General features: G+C 40.8%; 1 protein-coding gene across 1 annotated transcript in view; it reads left to right on the forward strand.

Annotated features, from left to right (window-relative positions):
• Positions 1 to 3,533: 3,533 nt before the first annotated feature.
• Positions 3,534 to 16,097, forward strand: part of LOC144470057 (uncharacterized) — a 61,067-nt gene continuing 48,503 nt past the window's right edge. The window contains exons 1-2 of the mRNA XM_078180859.1: positions 3,534 to 3,994; positions 14,423 to 14,489. Of these exons, the coding sequence (XP_078036985.1) occupies positions 3,964 to 3,994; positions 14,423 to 14,489 (98 nt within the window). The 5' untranslated portion in view covers positions 3,534 to 3,963. The remainder of the gene's footprint in view (positions 3,995 to 14,422; positions 14,490 to 16,097) is intronic.

Here is a 16,097-nt window from a genome sequence, read left to right on the forward strand (position 1 = left end):
TAGGAGGGTGGAGCTTATTTGCTCGGCCTCGTTGCAGCATGTTGCAAATTCGCACGCTCGCTCTTTCATTGGTTTTACAGTAATAACCCGTAAATAAAGCCGCAGATTGCACTATTCGTTGAGGAAAAAAGATGCTTTAAATTACCTCAGGGTCCCCTCATTTCTCGGTGTTACAATAAATTTCATACAGTCTGTGTATGTATATAATGAGAGAGGAATAGAAAGAGAAAGAGAGAGAGAGAGAGAGAGAAGAACATCCATAAAACTATTTCCAAGTCCCACAGGAAAACGAATCGCGCTCAAAGGATCTGGCGGATCGAGCGCGTTTCGCAGAGCATGCATTTACAAATTTTATGCCCGGCGCGTCGCGTTCGCGATGCTGTTTTCGAGGGCGACTAGAAAATCGTGTAATACTCCTCCTCCGACAGTCGTATTGCTTGTTCCGCTCGTGGAATATTCATCCCCCCCCCCCCCCCGGAGCTTCCGGGAGTTCCGAATTTCGCGGAGCAGCGCGTCTCCGATAGAAACTAAAGCATGTCGGTGCCCATCCATTCGCAGTGCTCGCGAATGCTAAATCGCCAATTAACGTCGTTCGCTTTCGTCTTCGTGTACGGAACCGGAGAGGAACACCGTAAACGCGACCGCGCGACGTTATTGTTAAATTAACAATGAGCTTCAACGGGAAGCTCGTCTCGCGTGTCTGGTCGCAGGATGTTTTTCCTGGTCCGAGAGATTCCGACGCGAGTTTTAAACGACGGAACGGTAGTTTTCTTCGGTCGCTATACGCTGCTCGCGATGTTGCCCGTGTAATGAAACAGATATCCTGGCTACACCGGATTTACTTTGCGAGCTGGAAGCTTCTTCGGTTTCACGCGACGCGCGGTGTACATTCCGCGGAAATGCAGCTGGAACACGGGAAACGTCGCGATGGGCGCTAGCGATATCTCGCCGAGCAGAGATGGATTCTTTAATTCAATGCTAGCTGCTGCACCGCTTTTAGGATATAATATTTTAAGATATAATATTTTAGGATATAATAATTTTAGGATATAATATTTTAGGATATAATAATTTTAGGATATAATATTTTAGGATATAATATTTTAGGATATAATATTTTAGGATATAATATTGTAGGATATAATATTTTAGGATATAATAATTTTAGGATATAATATTTAATTTCATAATGGTAGGTTTTTTTTATATCTGCAGTAGTGCATCCACCCAAGCTCCACAAATGGGACGGCTAATATCTTCAAAGTTTCAAAATAAATAAATAATAATAATAATAATGGTAAATTTAGTTTAAGTAAGCTTGAAATAAGGGCTCTATGTAGATGTTTTTATAATTTTAGTAATTTTTCAATTGTGCCGGGTAATGGATTAAATGCACTGCGAGTTTGATGCATTTGTCACAGGAACGATTTGGTGAAATTTGAAACATTCTAACCTGTTGAAGGAAAAATTGTTTATTTTTCACGATGAAAAGAATCGATCTTGAAAAATCTGAGATTATACGAAAATTTGTTATCTCTATTTTCTCGAATTATTCGGATAATTCTCGAGTAATTCTTTATTATATTCCGCGAGATCACGACGCACAGTAGCATGACGCTTGCAATGCTTTTTTCAAAAAAATTAGTTAACATACAGTATTTTATATGTAAGCATACAGCAGCGATTGTAGATTTAACGCATCGTATGCAACTGTTACGAATTTATTTAATTTGTTTCATTTCTCATCTTGCATGTTACGTAAGGGTTTGTAACAATTTGATTCGCGAACGCATAGGTATTAATCCTTTGCACTCGAGCGACGACTCTGCGGCGCCATTAAAATTGTTGCAATACATTCCAAAATTATTTGTATAGATATTGCCAATGATCTAAAGAATTGTTGAAAGTTTAAATGTTACATGAGTCACGAGACTCAATATCATAAGCATAGAATGAATTTTGTTATGTAAAATGGAAATACTGCAAGGCAGAAAAATTATTTTAGATTTCCAGTTGAAATGGCTTCGCGTGCAAAGGGTTAAACTGACTGAGACACGTTGGATTTTCGATTCCCTGCTTTATTTTCAAACGTTCTAGTTGTTTTTCTTAACAGTAACAGGAATCGCTATTAGAAAGATACAAGTTATTTTTACACGTTTTTCGATTACAATAATTTCTTAAAAGGAAAAAAGTAACATATTTATTCTGTCTCTGTACTTAAATGTTTTAGTATTGACGACAGCAGTCTACATTTACTTCAATATTTAAATATTGACGACAACGTCTACGCTTACTGACATGTTTTATAAATATTTACGTAAACGTCGCGAACATACGGACGGAAGGCTCGTCTGGTCACACCTGATCAGATTCGCGTGTCTCTTTCATCGGTTACACGAACGCACGGAATTCCGGCGGAAGTAGACATCACGGTCACGGTTCTGCCGGCCGGTTCCCATTGAATTATGCTCGCTGGTATTCATGATTTATTAATTCGCCTAGGATCGAGGCATTAATTCAACGAGTTCGGCGCGCTAACTCCCCCGGATCTCGTCCCGCGTTTGTTCGCTCCGTGGATTTAGGATCTTCGGAAGTTTGTCTTGTGCGGCTTTTGTTCCGCGGCGGAGAGGATCTTACGGCCGGATCCTCTTGTTTGTTGTTCGTCAAGACTTCGCCGTCGTAGTTTATTCCAGAACGTACCGACGCCTCTGTAGATGTGCGCGATGTGGGTTTCGAGCAAGTTTGAAAAACACCGCGGCGAACGAAGCTTTAGAAACCGCCACGATTCGCAACGACTCTTCGAAGTTGTTCGTTGGAACGTTCTATAGCGACTACGAAAAGCAGTATAGTAACCGAACACTAGCGTAAAGGTTTCGATAAATAAAGAATAAAATTCGACGAATAAATTTTGATGAGTGTGCATTGAAAGGAAAAATCGTTCAAGATATATTTGAGTATATCAATGTCGAAATATTATAAACTGCTGATTTAGTATAAAACGTTATTTATTTAATTGAAAGAGGGTATAAAAATATATAGAATTTTTGCGCCATGTCTTTTTCTTTTTATTACTAGTTTTGCGCTAGTTTCATAACTGATATCACTAGCTTAATAGTATTACTTAAAGAAGCTTGAAATTGCAAAAATTTTATAACTATAAATTCTAACAATTTTATACCGAATTGAGAATTTCTTCTACTTTAACATTTATATACTCTTCTACAATTTATATTTATTTAAACACACAGCGTAGAAGTCAAAGTTACACTAACGCTTATCGAACACTTTTAGAAGCCACTCATAAACACCGTATAAAATAGAATCTTCAAAGTAACCAACAATTCATTAGCAATTTTAGAACTCGTCTATTAGAACGCGTTCCTAAAGAAACGTTCTATGGGGGTGGGGGTTTAGTAGTTTCCAGAACAACATCGCAGATTTCAAGGAAGCCGTACGCTAACGTATATTCTCGTTTCAGTGGAAAACCCGTGGACCCGGAAAGGAGAGAGAATTTCGCCGCAAGAGAGAGAGAGAGAGAGGGAGAGAGAGGGAGAGAGAGGGAGTCAATTTCCGATAGGATGACCGCGCGGGGCTCAAAGGCGCCGCGTGCGGAGCCGATCGAGGGGAATCGTGATTTATTGGCTGGTGGGTCTCGACTGGCCGGCCGATAATTCGATTCGCGGGACGACGTTAATCATGGCCTGGAGCGGACGTCCGCGAGCAGCGCGTCTAACGAGCGCGATCACCACCGGTCAACAGCAGCAGGCTATCGAGCGAAAGGAGACCGCGTAGATGTCGAAAACGAGCCCGACGGTAGTGATCCAGAGGCAACGAAGCGCGACGCTCGCGATATGATCGAGCCTCGATCCTGACTGATCGAACAAAGTGCCTGCGAACGGCGATCGGCGATCGGCCGACCGCGAGCTCGAGCAACGAGGGACCACCCGAAACACGTACATCGAAATGAAGCTGGGCGATAACATGACTATGGAAGGTAAGATCAACCGTTCATTCAAAAGAACGTATCCATTTATTTATATATCTATTCCATAAATTGGTAATTACTATAAATCAGTAGTTTCTATAAATTAGTAGAGACGAAAATACTTGCTATACAATGATCACGCGATGTTCTCTCTGAACTTCTAAATCGTAAAACCCATAATCCCCAAACGAGTATCGTAACAGTAAACGGGTCGATTCAGTCGGCTTGAAATAGAAGTTCGAAGATCCATAATTCGCGTCGCATTATGCAGCGCGAGATGACTCGACGCAGAACTGTTAATCGCTTCCACCTTGAAGCCGCGTAATCGTTTCGTCGAGCCGCGACGAATTTAATGCATCTTCCGTATACGATTCCATTAATATGTATCGGCTGTCGACGCGTCGCAGTCTCTCAGACGTATTCGTTGTCAATCCTTCCGTAAGTTGATCCGTCTCGTCGAGACGACGACGACGACGGTGATGTCAGGCAGGGAAAAAGCCGCAGAAAATGCGTGCACGCAAATAATTGGCAGAGGCGGGATCTAACTAGTCGCAGCCAGTATTAATTGCACCGTGGACCCACTCACTGTGTTCCCTCATCGCGACGGCAACAATTCGATCCTTCGACTCCGGCGTAGTATATAATCTTCCATTTGACGTAAGTTGGATGGCTTGTTAATTCGTCGATAACCGGACAAGATATCAGGGAGCGTCGCCGCGAACGTAATCAAGCGTGGCTACGGGGTGTATTCGAAACTCGGCGTAATCAACTCCTGAACGCGGGCGCCGCGCGTCTAACCCATCCGAGCCAGTTCGATCGCAAACAGAATACCGGGATGGCCGTGCAAACTAATTCGGTGACTGTGATTTCAACCAGGCGTTGCGCAATCCCGACTCCGCGAAATGCTAACGTTTCTCCAAGAATTATTAGTTCACCGATTCTTTGTACCGCGGCGTGTTCTCACGCTGCGATTGTTCGCGAGCGAATCGTGCGCCGGTTTCGAGATCAAAGATGGAAATAATGAACTCGTCACCGTTTGATATAATTTAAAGCTTCCTTTTAATCGAAGCGAATATCTTCGTTGCTTGATACATTTTGGCAATTTGACTATTTTTGCTGTTATTATTTCATTGGCGGAAATATGTCTGTTATTATAGGCTAATCGATTCTGTTGAAATTTTTATATTTTCATAACGTTAGCGTTAAATAGTATACGTTTTATCTGTTTTATCTTTATTTTATTCATTTTATTGATATTGAAAAAATTATACAATGTTGGCGTTTATTTAGCCGAATTTTAAATTTCAGATCTTATTTTGATTTTATTTGGTGTGTTAATCGCGATATTTTAGAAATTACAGGATAATATTGGAGTTTACAGTAATCGAATGTTGAATTTTAGTTTATTTTATTAATCGCGAATGGTATTTAATATTTAAGTAATTATGTGACAATATTGGAGCTTATAGTAGTACAAATTTCTTCGAAGGATTTTTTTTCAATATATTCTTTCACTAAGTTTTCATAAATTAATAAGAAACATAAACTGTCCTAAGAGAACATAAAAATTTGAATTCAATTCCATTAGTTTCTTCACTTGCCAAATCGATTAACTTTTTCAGTAAGCAGTAGATTAACTCTTCCAGTAGTTTTTCAGTAGGTAATAGATTAACTCTTCCAGTAGTCTTTCGGCAATTTTTTCTTATTAACTTTACACACACCACTAGACGAAAGTTACACTTGCATTTTCACATTCTAAAATGTTTACTTGAATTATTATATATTTCATTTGATTCGAATTACAACGTGAATTTCCAAAAACGATATACATTATTTCACCGGATTTCTCCGCTTTTTCTTTCACGCAGTCGATCAATTAGCGCAGCGAGCGGATACATTAACGTCTCAAGAATCACCGTGCAGGCGAAATACGCGATTCCACCTGTCTAGACGTTGCGCAATCCGACTCCGCGAAACACCAACATTTCTCCAAGAACCGCTGCTCGGGAGTTCTTTCCCGTCCCGCGGTCGGTTGTTTCGCGATTCGATCGAGCGAACCAGCTCGAAGTTCAAAGCTGCGAGCAACGAAAGTAATGGTATCGGCGATTCCTGTGCAGCGTGCTCGGGTTTCATACTCCTTGGCTTTATCATCGGAGAATGCAACGAGCCCTCGGCGGAGCTTTGATCACGGGAGCGAAGACGCTCGCGATTCTTTTCCCGAGCTCGGAGCGGCCCGCCGGGACGCGGCGGGGCGTAAAAGGCGCGAAGGGTTTAAAGGGCTCGGGAGAGAGTAGGCCGGCTGGTCGAATTAGAGGGCCGGGGAGTCGGATCAAAAGCGTCGGGGATCGGCGTAATCGTCGTCGCTCGAGCCTGCCTGCTCTTCGGCGCTATCGCGGCGAAATTATCGCGATATAATCAACCGCGCGACCGGTTTCCTCCTCGGCTGCGTCGGATCAACGCGTGTGCGTTCTCTGTGCTCGAGAACACTGGATGATACGTAATGGAACAACGGCATTGATTATCGGCAATCCAATCAGACGCGCGTATCACTCGCCGGCCAATCGACTCGGCAATATTAACGATATGCCGTCCGGCGACACCGCGGTGGTGTAACGCGCAAAACCATCGCTTGACGACACCATGACGATGTTGTGCGCATGGTATCGTTCAATATGGTGCGACGTTCTCTTACATTGTTTAAATAACAATAAGTTACACGCGTCAGCAAGGTTTTATTTTTATAAGCACTTCTGCTCTTCGATCATGGCAGACGAAAGAGAAAATTATTCACGATGAATAAATTGGAAAATTCGATGAATACCGAAACCTGAAAAGAAACTAATAAAGAAACCTGAAAGTGGAAAGAACATGAAAGGAGTGGACTAAATTCTGAGTTACTACCTTACACAAGGAAAAGCTATAAAATGGTCGGGAAAGGTTTCCATATACTTCTTCAATTGCGCGTTATTTAATGCATTCAGGATATAACGACATTTCAATAGAGAATACAAGAATCTCCGATTTAATGAATTTTTATTGAAAGCGTCTGATTCGTGGATAAAAGATTATGTGTCTGCTACTGAGCGAAACTCGGAGGTCGCTGCTATATTGAGCGCGTCCCATCGTGATGCGATTGACAGACTTTCCGGTCAGCTAAAGCAACACCAGCTAATACTAATTTTCGAAACTAACAAACGAAAACGCAGAAACTATCGCGTATGTTCCAAAAGCAAAAGAAAGAAGGATAACAAATTTAATGCGCAAGTCTTGCGGAGTTGCGTTACATCTTGGCGGCTATTTCATTTCGTATCATCTAAAAGAGAAATACTGAGTAATTACCGAAGAAAATATAAACAAAGATATATACAAATAAAACAAATTTTACATTTATTTACATACGCAATATTTTCGAAATTTCATGAAAATAGGACGACAGGATTAAAAACTCGAAAGTAACAAATTCGAGTTCATTCGAATACATAACCCTGCTAAAATCAAGCGTACACCTGTCCGACCTTCCCTTTTCAATACCTTTGTTCGGAATATTTCGAGACGCGTTGTATATTAATTGGTCCGGGAAGCGTCGAGCACTCCACGCCGCCAATGGGATACGTTCTCGCGGATCTCTGCTCGACAAGAGCGACGCGTTTTCTCGCGGGAAGAGGTCCTCGAAGCTCAAACACCGTCGCGCAATCGAATCCCGGATTTGTTCGAGCTTTTACGGTCAACGGAAGTAAATAGATTTACCCGGAGGCTGAAAAATTTTCCATTATCAGATCAAACACCGTCGGTTCGCTCGAACAATGGCGCGGCAGCCGGTCGAAGGGTTTCGAGCCCGCAGCATCGCCGAAACACGCAGCCGCTTCCGATTTCGAATCTGGTTTTTGAATCTCGTTCCGTTTTCGACGCTCGTTTCCCGATTTTCAGGGAGGATCCCGTAAACACCGTCTTCATCGGTCCGTATATAGCCTGCGCCAATGTTTGTGGAAATTCGTCAGACATTTCCCGGAAATCGATGTGACCAACTCTACGTGTTACGGTCGAACAATTGGTGCGATTATTTCTCCACCCCTTTGAGACTGTACGGTCAGGTTATGTCAGGTTATTATTGTTTTTAAAGTTATTGTGTTTTTTTTTAAATTTATCGTTTCTTGATGAATTCAACCCTTAGCACTCGAGTGGCGACTCTGCGGTGCAATTAAAATTTTTGTAACACCTTCCAAAAATTATCTTCATAGATATCACCAAAGCTTAAATTGAAATATTTGTTGAAAGTGTAATCGTTATATGAGTCATGAGACTCGATTTCATATGCATAGAATGAATTTCGTTATATAAAATAGAAATACTAGAAGCCAGAAAAATTATTTTAGACTTGTAGTTGAAATGTCTTCGAGTGCAAAGGGTTAATCTTAAAACATTCGTGGTTATGGCTGACGTGTAAATTGTTTCGTCTGAGGAATTTTTCACGCGTCTCTAATTGTAACCAAACATTTATCTATAGTTTCATATATAATACAATTTATAATACAGTTAATGATTTAATTCACAATATAATATATAACTTAATATTCAAAATACCTCAAATAATTAAGAAAACCCAACGAAGACACCATGAAAAATAAACCAAATTCCACAGAAATAAAATCCATCAATTATTCGATTTATCATACTGATTTCGTATGATCATTGACATCTTATCAATACTGAATTCGAACATCGCCTGCTCTAATGATAATTAGATCACGGATCCCACGTGCTTGTAACAAGAAGCGTTCGCCGGTGATCGATGCAAGGGTTAATTGGTTCGATCGGTGAAGGGGACGCGGAGATCTTCGCCGCGATTCGTCGTAGATGGGAAAGACGCTGGAGGGTGGTTCTCGAGGAGGATGGATATCGAGAAACCCATTAACGGTACTGCGGCGGACGCGGCGACGACATCGAGTCGGCCGCAATTACTCTGCAGACGACGTTCTGGGCACACAAGTCAATTGTTAAATCGCCAAGGGACTACGAATCGTTTTAGCGCCGGACCCGTGTCCGCATTATCTCGGTCATATCCTCTTTTCAGTCTACACCCGGTGCCGGCTAACTTCGGCTGGCCGTCGCTGGACTCGTTCCGTTGATATTAGGCTGTCCCATAAGTTTCTTGAAATCAATAGACGATAAGTGAAATCAATAGACGATATTTGTTGTTTAAGGTTGATTCGTTGTGTTATATACGAACTGTTCTGCACTATTACCTTTTTCAATCTATTCGGACGTGTCTCGGATTTATTAGTTAATTATTTAGCTATTCGAGGTGCGTAATTTTTAGGAAACTAAATAGCATAAATGCATAGAAAGTTAAACGGAAAGGCAAGACCTTTTAATATATAGAGACCTTATATAATATATAAATGACACAATAATATATTTAAATTGTATATAATAATAAAACAAATAAATAAATATTTTTGTAACTAAAAGTAGACATATAACTGCAAACACCCAAACGTTACAAAATAAATATCACAAAATTGACTATGTTTTGAACGTTGATGAACAATTCCGGAATTTGAGAAAGGAGGAATCGGAAATGGCGGTCGTATCGCCATTTTGCCGGGTCCGCTTTCATTTTGTCCGAACATAGAACGAGCTCCTATGGTCGAGGCTCCTCTCCGGGATTAATTATCGCTTAATTACAGCCGGTTGCCTGCTCCGTCGACACGTTAACAAAATTTCGGGCCCGGGGAAGCGCTCCACCTATTTTTAACGCGATTAGTCAACGAATGCAACTCTGAAAGACGAACGGAATCTCCAGTCGAGAATTCAATCAGGGGAAATCGTTCGAGATTTCCGCGTTCGTCGTCGAATTCCTCTCTTACACTTTTTATTTCTCTCTTCTGCAACCCTTACTGTACCTCGTGTTGCGAAAATAGAATTGAACATTTAGTTTGAAATCGCTGGTATAGTTTTATTGATAGAGAAGATGCTGCGAAACATATTTTCTAATATTTGTATAGAAAAATGTAATTATAAGATATAAGGATTAATTTACAAGTGTCGCAGTTATTAACGAGTCGTGAAATGTTAATTTTAAGTGTTTATTCCACGCAGAGATTAGTCTTGTAATATACTATAATAACAGCATATGTAATGGCAACAATTGTATTATCGAATTTTACTAGATATGGCTGGAAAATTGAGGGTGCAATTGAAGGCAATAAATAATATACAATTATAGTAAAGTATAGTTCAACAAAAATGATTACAATCCAAATTTAATTTTACTAATTTTCTTTTGCTAAAAAGAGTAAAACTGAATATATTAAACGTCAACAAGGAATAATACGATCAATATTCAATTTCGCAAATTTCGTTTTGTAAAAAGAGTAAAAATCCAGACATTAAATGTCAACAGAGAATAATACGATCAAAATTCAATTTCGCAAATTTCTCTTTAAAAAAAAAGGGTAAAAACATAAATATTAAATTATATATAAGTCACGAAAAATTGGTACACCTAACGTTAAATTTTGCAAAATTTAAACGCATCACCATTACACCTATCTCTATTTGCAATTAGTTTAATTAGCAAAATACTCTTTCCCTTTTTATTTCTCTTTTCCGCGACAATTACCGTGCCTCGTTTCGCCAAAATAGCAATCTAAAGAGAATCTCGGATAGACGAAAAACCGTCCCCGCAATTTTCGAGAGGTTCCCGCGCCGCCGTCGGATCCGTGGAAACAATTAAACCGTCGCAGTGAAAGTGTGTCAACGAAAGCTCGCCGTCGATCGATTGCTCGCAATTAGGAATTACGAGGCACGTGGAAGCTGCTCGTCGTTGCGCTTTTAATTAATTGCCGCGAAACGCAGCACGCGTCCTGGGATCGCGTACGGGCGTCGCCGTGATGCCGTATAAATATTTCCCGTTCGCTGTTCCGCGAATCAGAATATTAAAACCGGCGCTCGCTTGTCTCTCTTTCCGCCTCTCCTGTCCTTGTTGTAAATTAAATGAAGCTTCCTCCAGGAATCTCCTAGCTCCGTCCGCGCCGTCGACGCGGACGCCATCAACCATTTTCACCGTCGTCGCGGCATACTTTTCAAAATTAGACATCGACAACTAAATTCGCAAGACTTCATTCACAAAATTAATAATCGTTCGTAATTTATTAACCCTTCAAACTCAAAGCCGCTCGAACCCTGAATCCAGAACAGCTTCGATAGAAAAGAATTTATTTCTTCTTATTTTCCGATTCCCTTTCCGAATAGTTGTTCGCGTGCAATTATCTCGGTTCATTTGGGGAAAAAATACGTCGCCGTCATGCGAGAGGTTTTAATTGCAAAAGGAAACGTCGTTTGCGATCGAACGTTTCGGCGTGTCCACAATCGAGAGTCGTTCCTCTCTAATTAACAGGTTTTACCTGAGGATCGCGTCGCGTTTCCATCGGATCACCGACGGATTTGCGGAAAATACGCCGCGCGAGGGATTGTATTTTAACTGGGAGCGCTTCGAGTCGACAAGTTTTCGAGGTCGGTTTTCGCAACCAGTTCCAGCTTTTACCTTTTTCCTCTCTCTCTCTCTCTTTAACTTGTTCGACGGACTTTGTTTCGCGCGGCCTGCACGCGTCGCGTTATCGCGAATCTGCAATCGGCGCGATCGTCGACGATTCCAGCGACCGCCTGGTCTCGCAAGTTAATTCATCGGCATCGATCGTCGGACGAATTATCTTGTAGCCGAGCTGACGATGTTTATCAGCGACGACGCGTCAATGTCTGCGCCCCGAATCGGCACAATCGATCCGGTCGCTCGGCGGCATCGAGACCTCGAAGGGGAAAGTCGAGTCTCTCGATCCGCGTGCGGACGGTTCACCGACTCTCCCGGCTGCTGCTTTCGCCTTCCTCGTTCCCGTTTTAATCGCCGGCCTGATCTCATTGATGATTTAATTACTTCCAATCAACTGGCGCGTCGCGGCACGACAGACGAACTATTGACCTTTCGCCGCCGGTACGTCGGCAATTGTACATCGATCGGACGATCGATCAGCCGCACCTGGACTTTTATAGAATCGCCGCGTGATGGAGGGTAGAAAGCGAATGATCCTTGATATCGCTTATATGCGTTCGACTTTTTAACACCTTGCCGTACTTTAACGAGTCGGACTCGTGACGGAGATTTACAGTCAGTCCCATAAGCATTCGTACCCTCATTGCTTGTAAGAGAAACTTGTTGAAATCAAGGGACGCGTGTAGGATTTTTTTTATTAACTTTTTATTATAAATGAACTCATGTATAAAGTTTATTTATACCAAATTATAACAAAATTGGTTAACTAATAACAAAAGATATATTGATTTTACTCTTCGCAGTACGTAATAACAATCTACAAAAGTATTCGTACTAATAAAAGATACTGACAAAGAAAAATAAATAAAAAATGAAAGTTAAAACAAAATCTCATTTATTAATTTACAACAAAATGGTCAATGTAAAACAACAATTACTCGTCAGATGATCATTATATCATATAAGATAATTATATAATTTTTTCGAACATTGTACTCGTTAAATACATTAAATTCTCCCCAATTGTTCCGCAACTTATAAACAAAGTTAGACAATCTGAGAAGAGGAGATACGATTGTTCGATCTTCCAGACTACTTTTTATAATTTCCGATAATCGTGGACTGTAAAAACGTGCCGCGAAGCTCGAACAATCGTACCTCCCCTTCCCAAATCGCCGATTTTCGTTTTCTCGGACGAATGCGGCCCGATCGAACGAAAAAATCCAGGATCCGTAATCTTCGGTTCAATCGCAGCGAATTGTTGCCTCTGCGATTCGGCCGCCGGTGCATATCTTCCGTTCATCGCATCGATCGCGCGGCTTCGCAGGCATTTACTAATTATAAAGTTCGCTCTTTGAACGGTTCCGGTGTAGATACATACGAGTGCTCTCGGCCACTTAGTCCTCGGTTGAATCGAGTTTGTAATTGCGCGTATCAGCGCGTTCGTGTTCTTCGAAGACACTGCAGGATGCAACGCTCTGTCTCTCCCTCTCTCTCTCTCTCTCTCTCTCTCTCTCTCTCTCTTTACTTGGTGTCCAGAGATTCTTGCGACGATTGGACCCGGTGAATTCCAATCGCAGTAAAAGTAACACTAAGAGTTGTGTTACGCATGTTTCGTCTATAAGTTATCGAATTTAATTAATATTAAATTTTTTTGAATTTTTATAATAACGTGCGTTTGAACGAAGGAATATATTAAACAATTTCCAGTAGAAGTAACTTCTTAAATTCAGTATATAGGTCATTCGATCTGTAGTGGTACGTGTAGTGTTAACATTTTAGCCTGTAAATCTGGCACTCATATTTTTACATATCATTTGTTAAAAATTAGATATTACTCACGATAAATAAAATAAATAAAATTGGAACAGTGTGTAATAAAAAGAAATGTAAAACGAATACAAATTGAAATCAGTATAACAACATAATAATCAAATAGTATAATATAATATAATACAATATTATGTATTGATAATATAATATAGTATAAAATAATATAATAATATAATACAATATAAAATAATTTAATATGAAAATAAAATATAATAAAAATATAGTAAAAGTACTGTTAGCTTGTGCTACAGAAAGCTCTCGTATTATAACATAATTTATTAAACATTAGTTACAATTAAAATAAAAAAATTAGAAAAATTAAAATTAAATAAAATAAATAAAACAAGACTAAAATATATCGAACCAAACGGATGAAATAAATATTGTTTAATGCTAATATAAAAATGTTACTACATTTAACTAAAAATATTTATTTAAATATATAGCTTAGAAGTAAAAGTTAGTCTACCGTCCGAATATTTTTGCGAGTCACTGTACGCAACTACGTTAATTGACCCTCCGGAAAAATACCGAAATGTCAGACGGCCCGCCCACCCCCATGGATTAAGTATCGCCGACTATGTTTGCATGCGGAGGGAGGGGGGGGGGGCACGGGATGTAGCCGGACAGCCGGTTCATGTGTAACGATCTAATAATTGTATCGTTGCTCCTTCCGTATCCGGCAAAGACTGGGGAACCTCTATTATTGCGTTACCACCCACGCCGAGAGGATAATTGATTAAAAGCTCCGATGGTGGAAGTACCACGTTTCCTAATCCTATTACAACTGTTACGTACGACGAAAGTAATCGGGACTGAACAGCGTCGGCGGCGGCGGCTATACGTCCCCGGACGCCTGCCATTTCAAATTCTCCGACGCGTGAAAAAAAGAAAAGAAAAACCAACCCTCGCCGGGTGCTCGACAGTCTCGTAAAAAGAGTAGGGCGCGCTAAAACGAAAGAACTGACAGAGAGGGAGAGAGAGAGAGAGAGAGAGAGAGAGGATAATCGTCGACGAGACGGTCGAATGACTTTATTTTTTTTATTATTTTTCAGCGTACAACATATGGGGAGACGTTCCTCCGCGAAAATGCCGGCCACCGAAGATCGGCGATATACCAAAGTGAGTACATTCATCTAGTAGTTGCTCCGCGGAACGATCGGTTCGCTTGTTTAGACGAAACCCTTCGCGTTTCGTCGTCGACTTTTTAAGAGACCGCGAAGTCATCGCGGCTGATTAAAGCGTGTCGATTACTCATCCCTGAGAGTCGAACCACCCTCCACCTCACCCCGCGAACGTCGGTTCGCCGGCGTGTATCCCACGGAAGCGGGGAGGGGAAGAAAAGGGAAGATAAATGGGAAAAATGGAACACGCGACCGCGAAGAAGTAAAAACCACCGTTCCCGATACGCTCGATGGATAACGGATCGCCGACAAGGGGGTGAGCGGAGACGCGACTAGGGAAAAAACGGTGGAATCCCTTCTGATGCAAGCGACGCGCGCGAAAGAACACGGAGACACCGCACGTTCCTTGTCTCCTTCGCTCTCTCTCTCTCTCTCTCTCTCGCACTCTTTCTTTCTATCTCTTTCTCACTCACTCTCCCTTTCCCTCACACTCTCCCTCCCTCCTTATTTCTCTTGCTGTGTGTCTGACGTCGGGGGTGTAGAAGAGCAATTATTTAGACGAGCACCGTGCCGCCTTCGCGGCTATCGATCGCTTCGAGACAAGGTTAAAAATATCTATTTGCATGTCGGGCTGCATTATGGCAGATTAGACCGTGGTTCTTGCCTCCGCTCGTCAGACCTACGCCCCCTTTTCCTCCCCGGTGGTTTCTGTCCCGCCACCCGGTTTTTCTCGCGTCGGATGGAATCGACGGTGGTAGCGAAGGTCGGGGTTAATCGAACCCGAGAGCTGCCCGTCCGCGATCGACGATGCATAATGCATCATCGTCCAATAGAGGAAATTCGAGAAATCAAGTTTTTCGTTTCATGTCGTTTAACACTGCGTCTATCAAGCGGTTTAATCGACTGGCGAATGTTACTTGTTACAAGATCCACTTTATTTGGGTTTATTTGAATTTATCTAAATTTATTTAGATTCGTTTAGATTTATCTAGATTTATTTGGATATATTTGGATTTACTTGGATTTATTTAGATATATTTGGATATATTTGGATTTATTTAGATTTATTTGAATTAATTTGGATTTCTTTGAAATTATTTGGATTTACTTGGATTTATTTAGATTTATTTGGATTTATTTAGATTTATTTGGATTTATTTGAATTAATTTGAATTTTTGTGGATTTACTTGAATTTATCTAGATTTATTTGGATATATATGGATGTAATTCGATTTTGTACAGTTTCTGTTATTACAGTTACCGCAACGATATACTTTATTCTATCGGTCTCGGAAAAGTTTGTTCGTTATTTTCAGAATTGTAAAATGCATAATCGGTCATTTAATCGTAATGGGTTTAATCTTCATTATACAGTTGATTTTGGTGGAGTTATCATCGTCGTCGCAAAATAAGCAAATTCTGCTTCTAATGACAACAGATAAAATTCACCTTTTAGTGGACACTTTGAGGTTACGTAAAAGTAAGGTATATGTCAAAATAGTAAATTCTGCTTACAATGACAATATAAGAACCAAATTCACACTGTTATGGTTAACGTTTCGAGGTTAAGGAAAAAGGGTTTCCGTTTGTCATACTATAAATACC

This window comes from Augochlora pura, chromosome 5 (genome assembly GCF_028453695.1).
Source record: "Augochlora pura isolate Apur16 chromosome 5, APUR_v2.2.1, whole genome shotgun sequence".
Classification (NCBI taxonomy): domain Eukaryota; kingdom Metazoa; phylum Arthropoda; class Insecta; order Hymenoptera; family Halictidae; genus Augochlora; species Augochlora pura.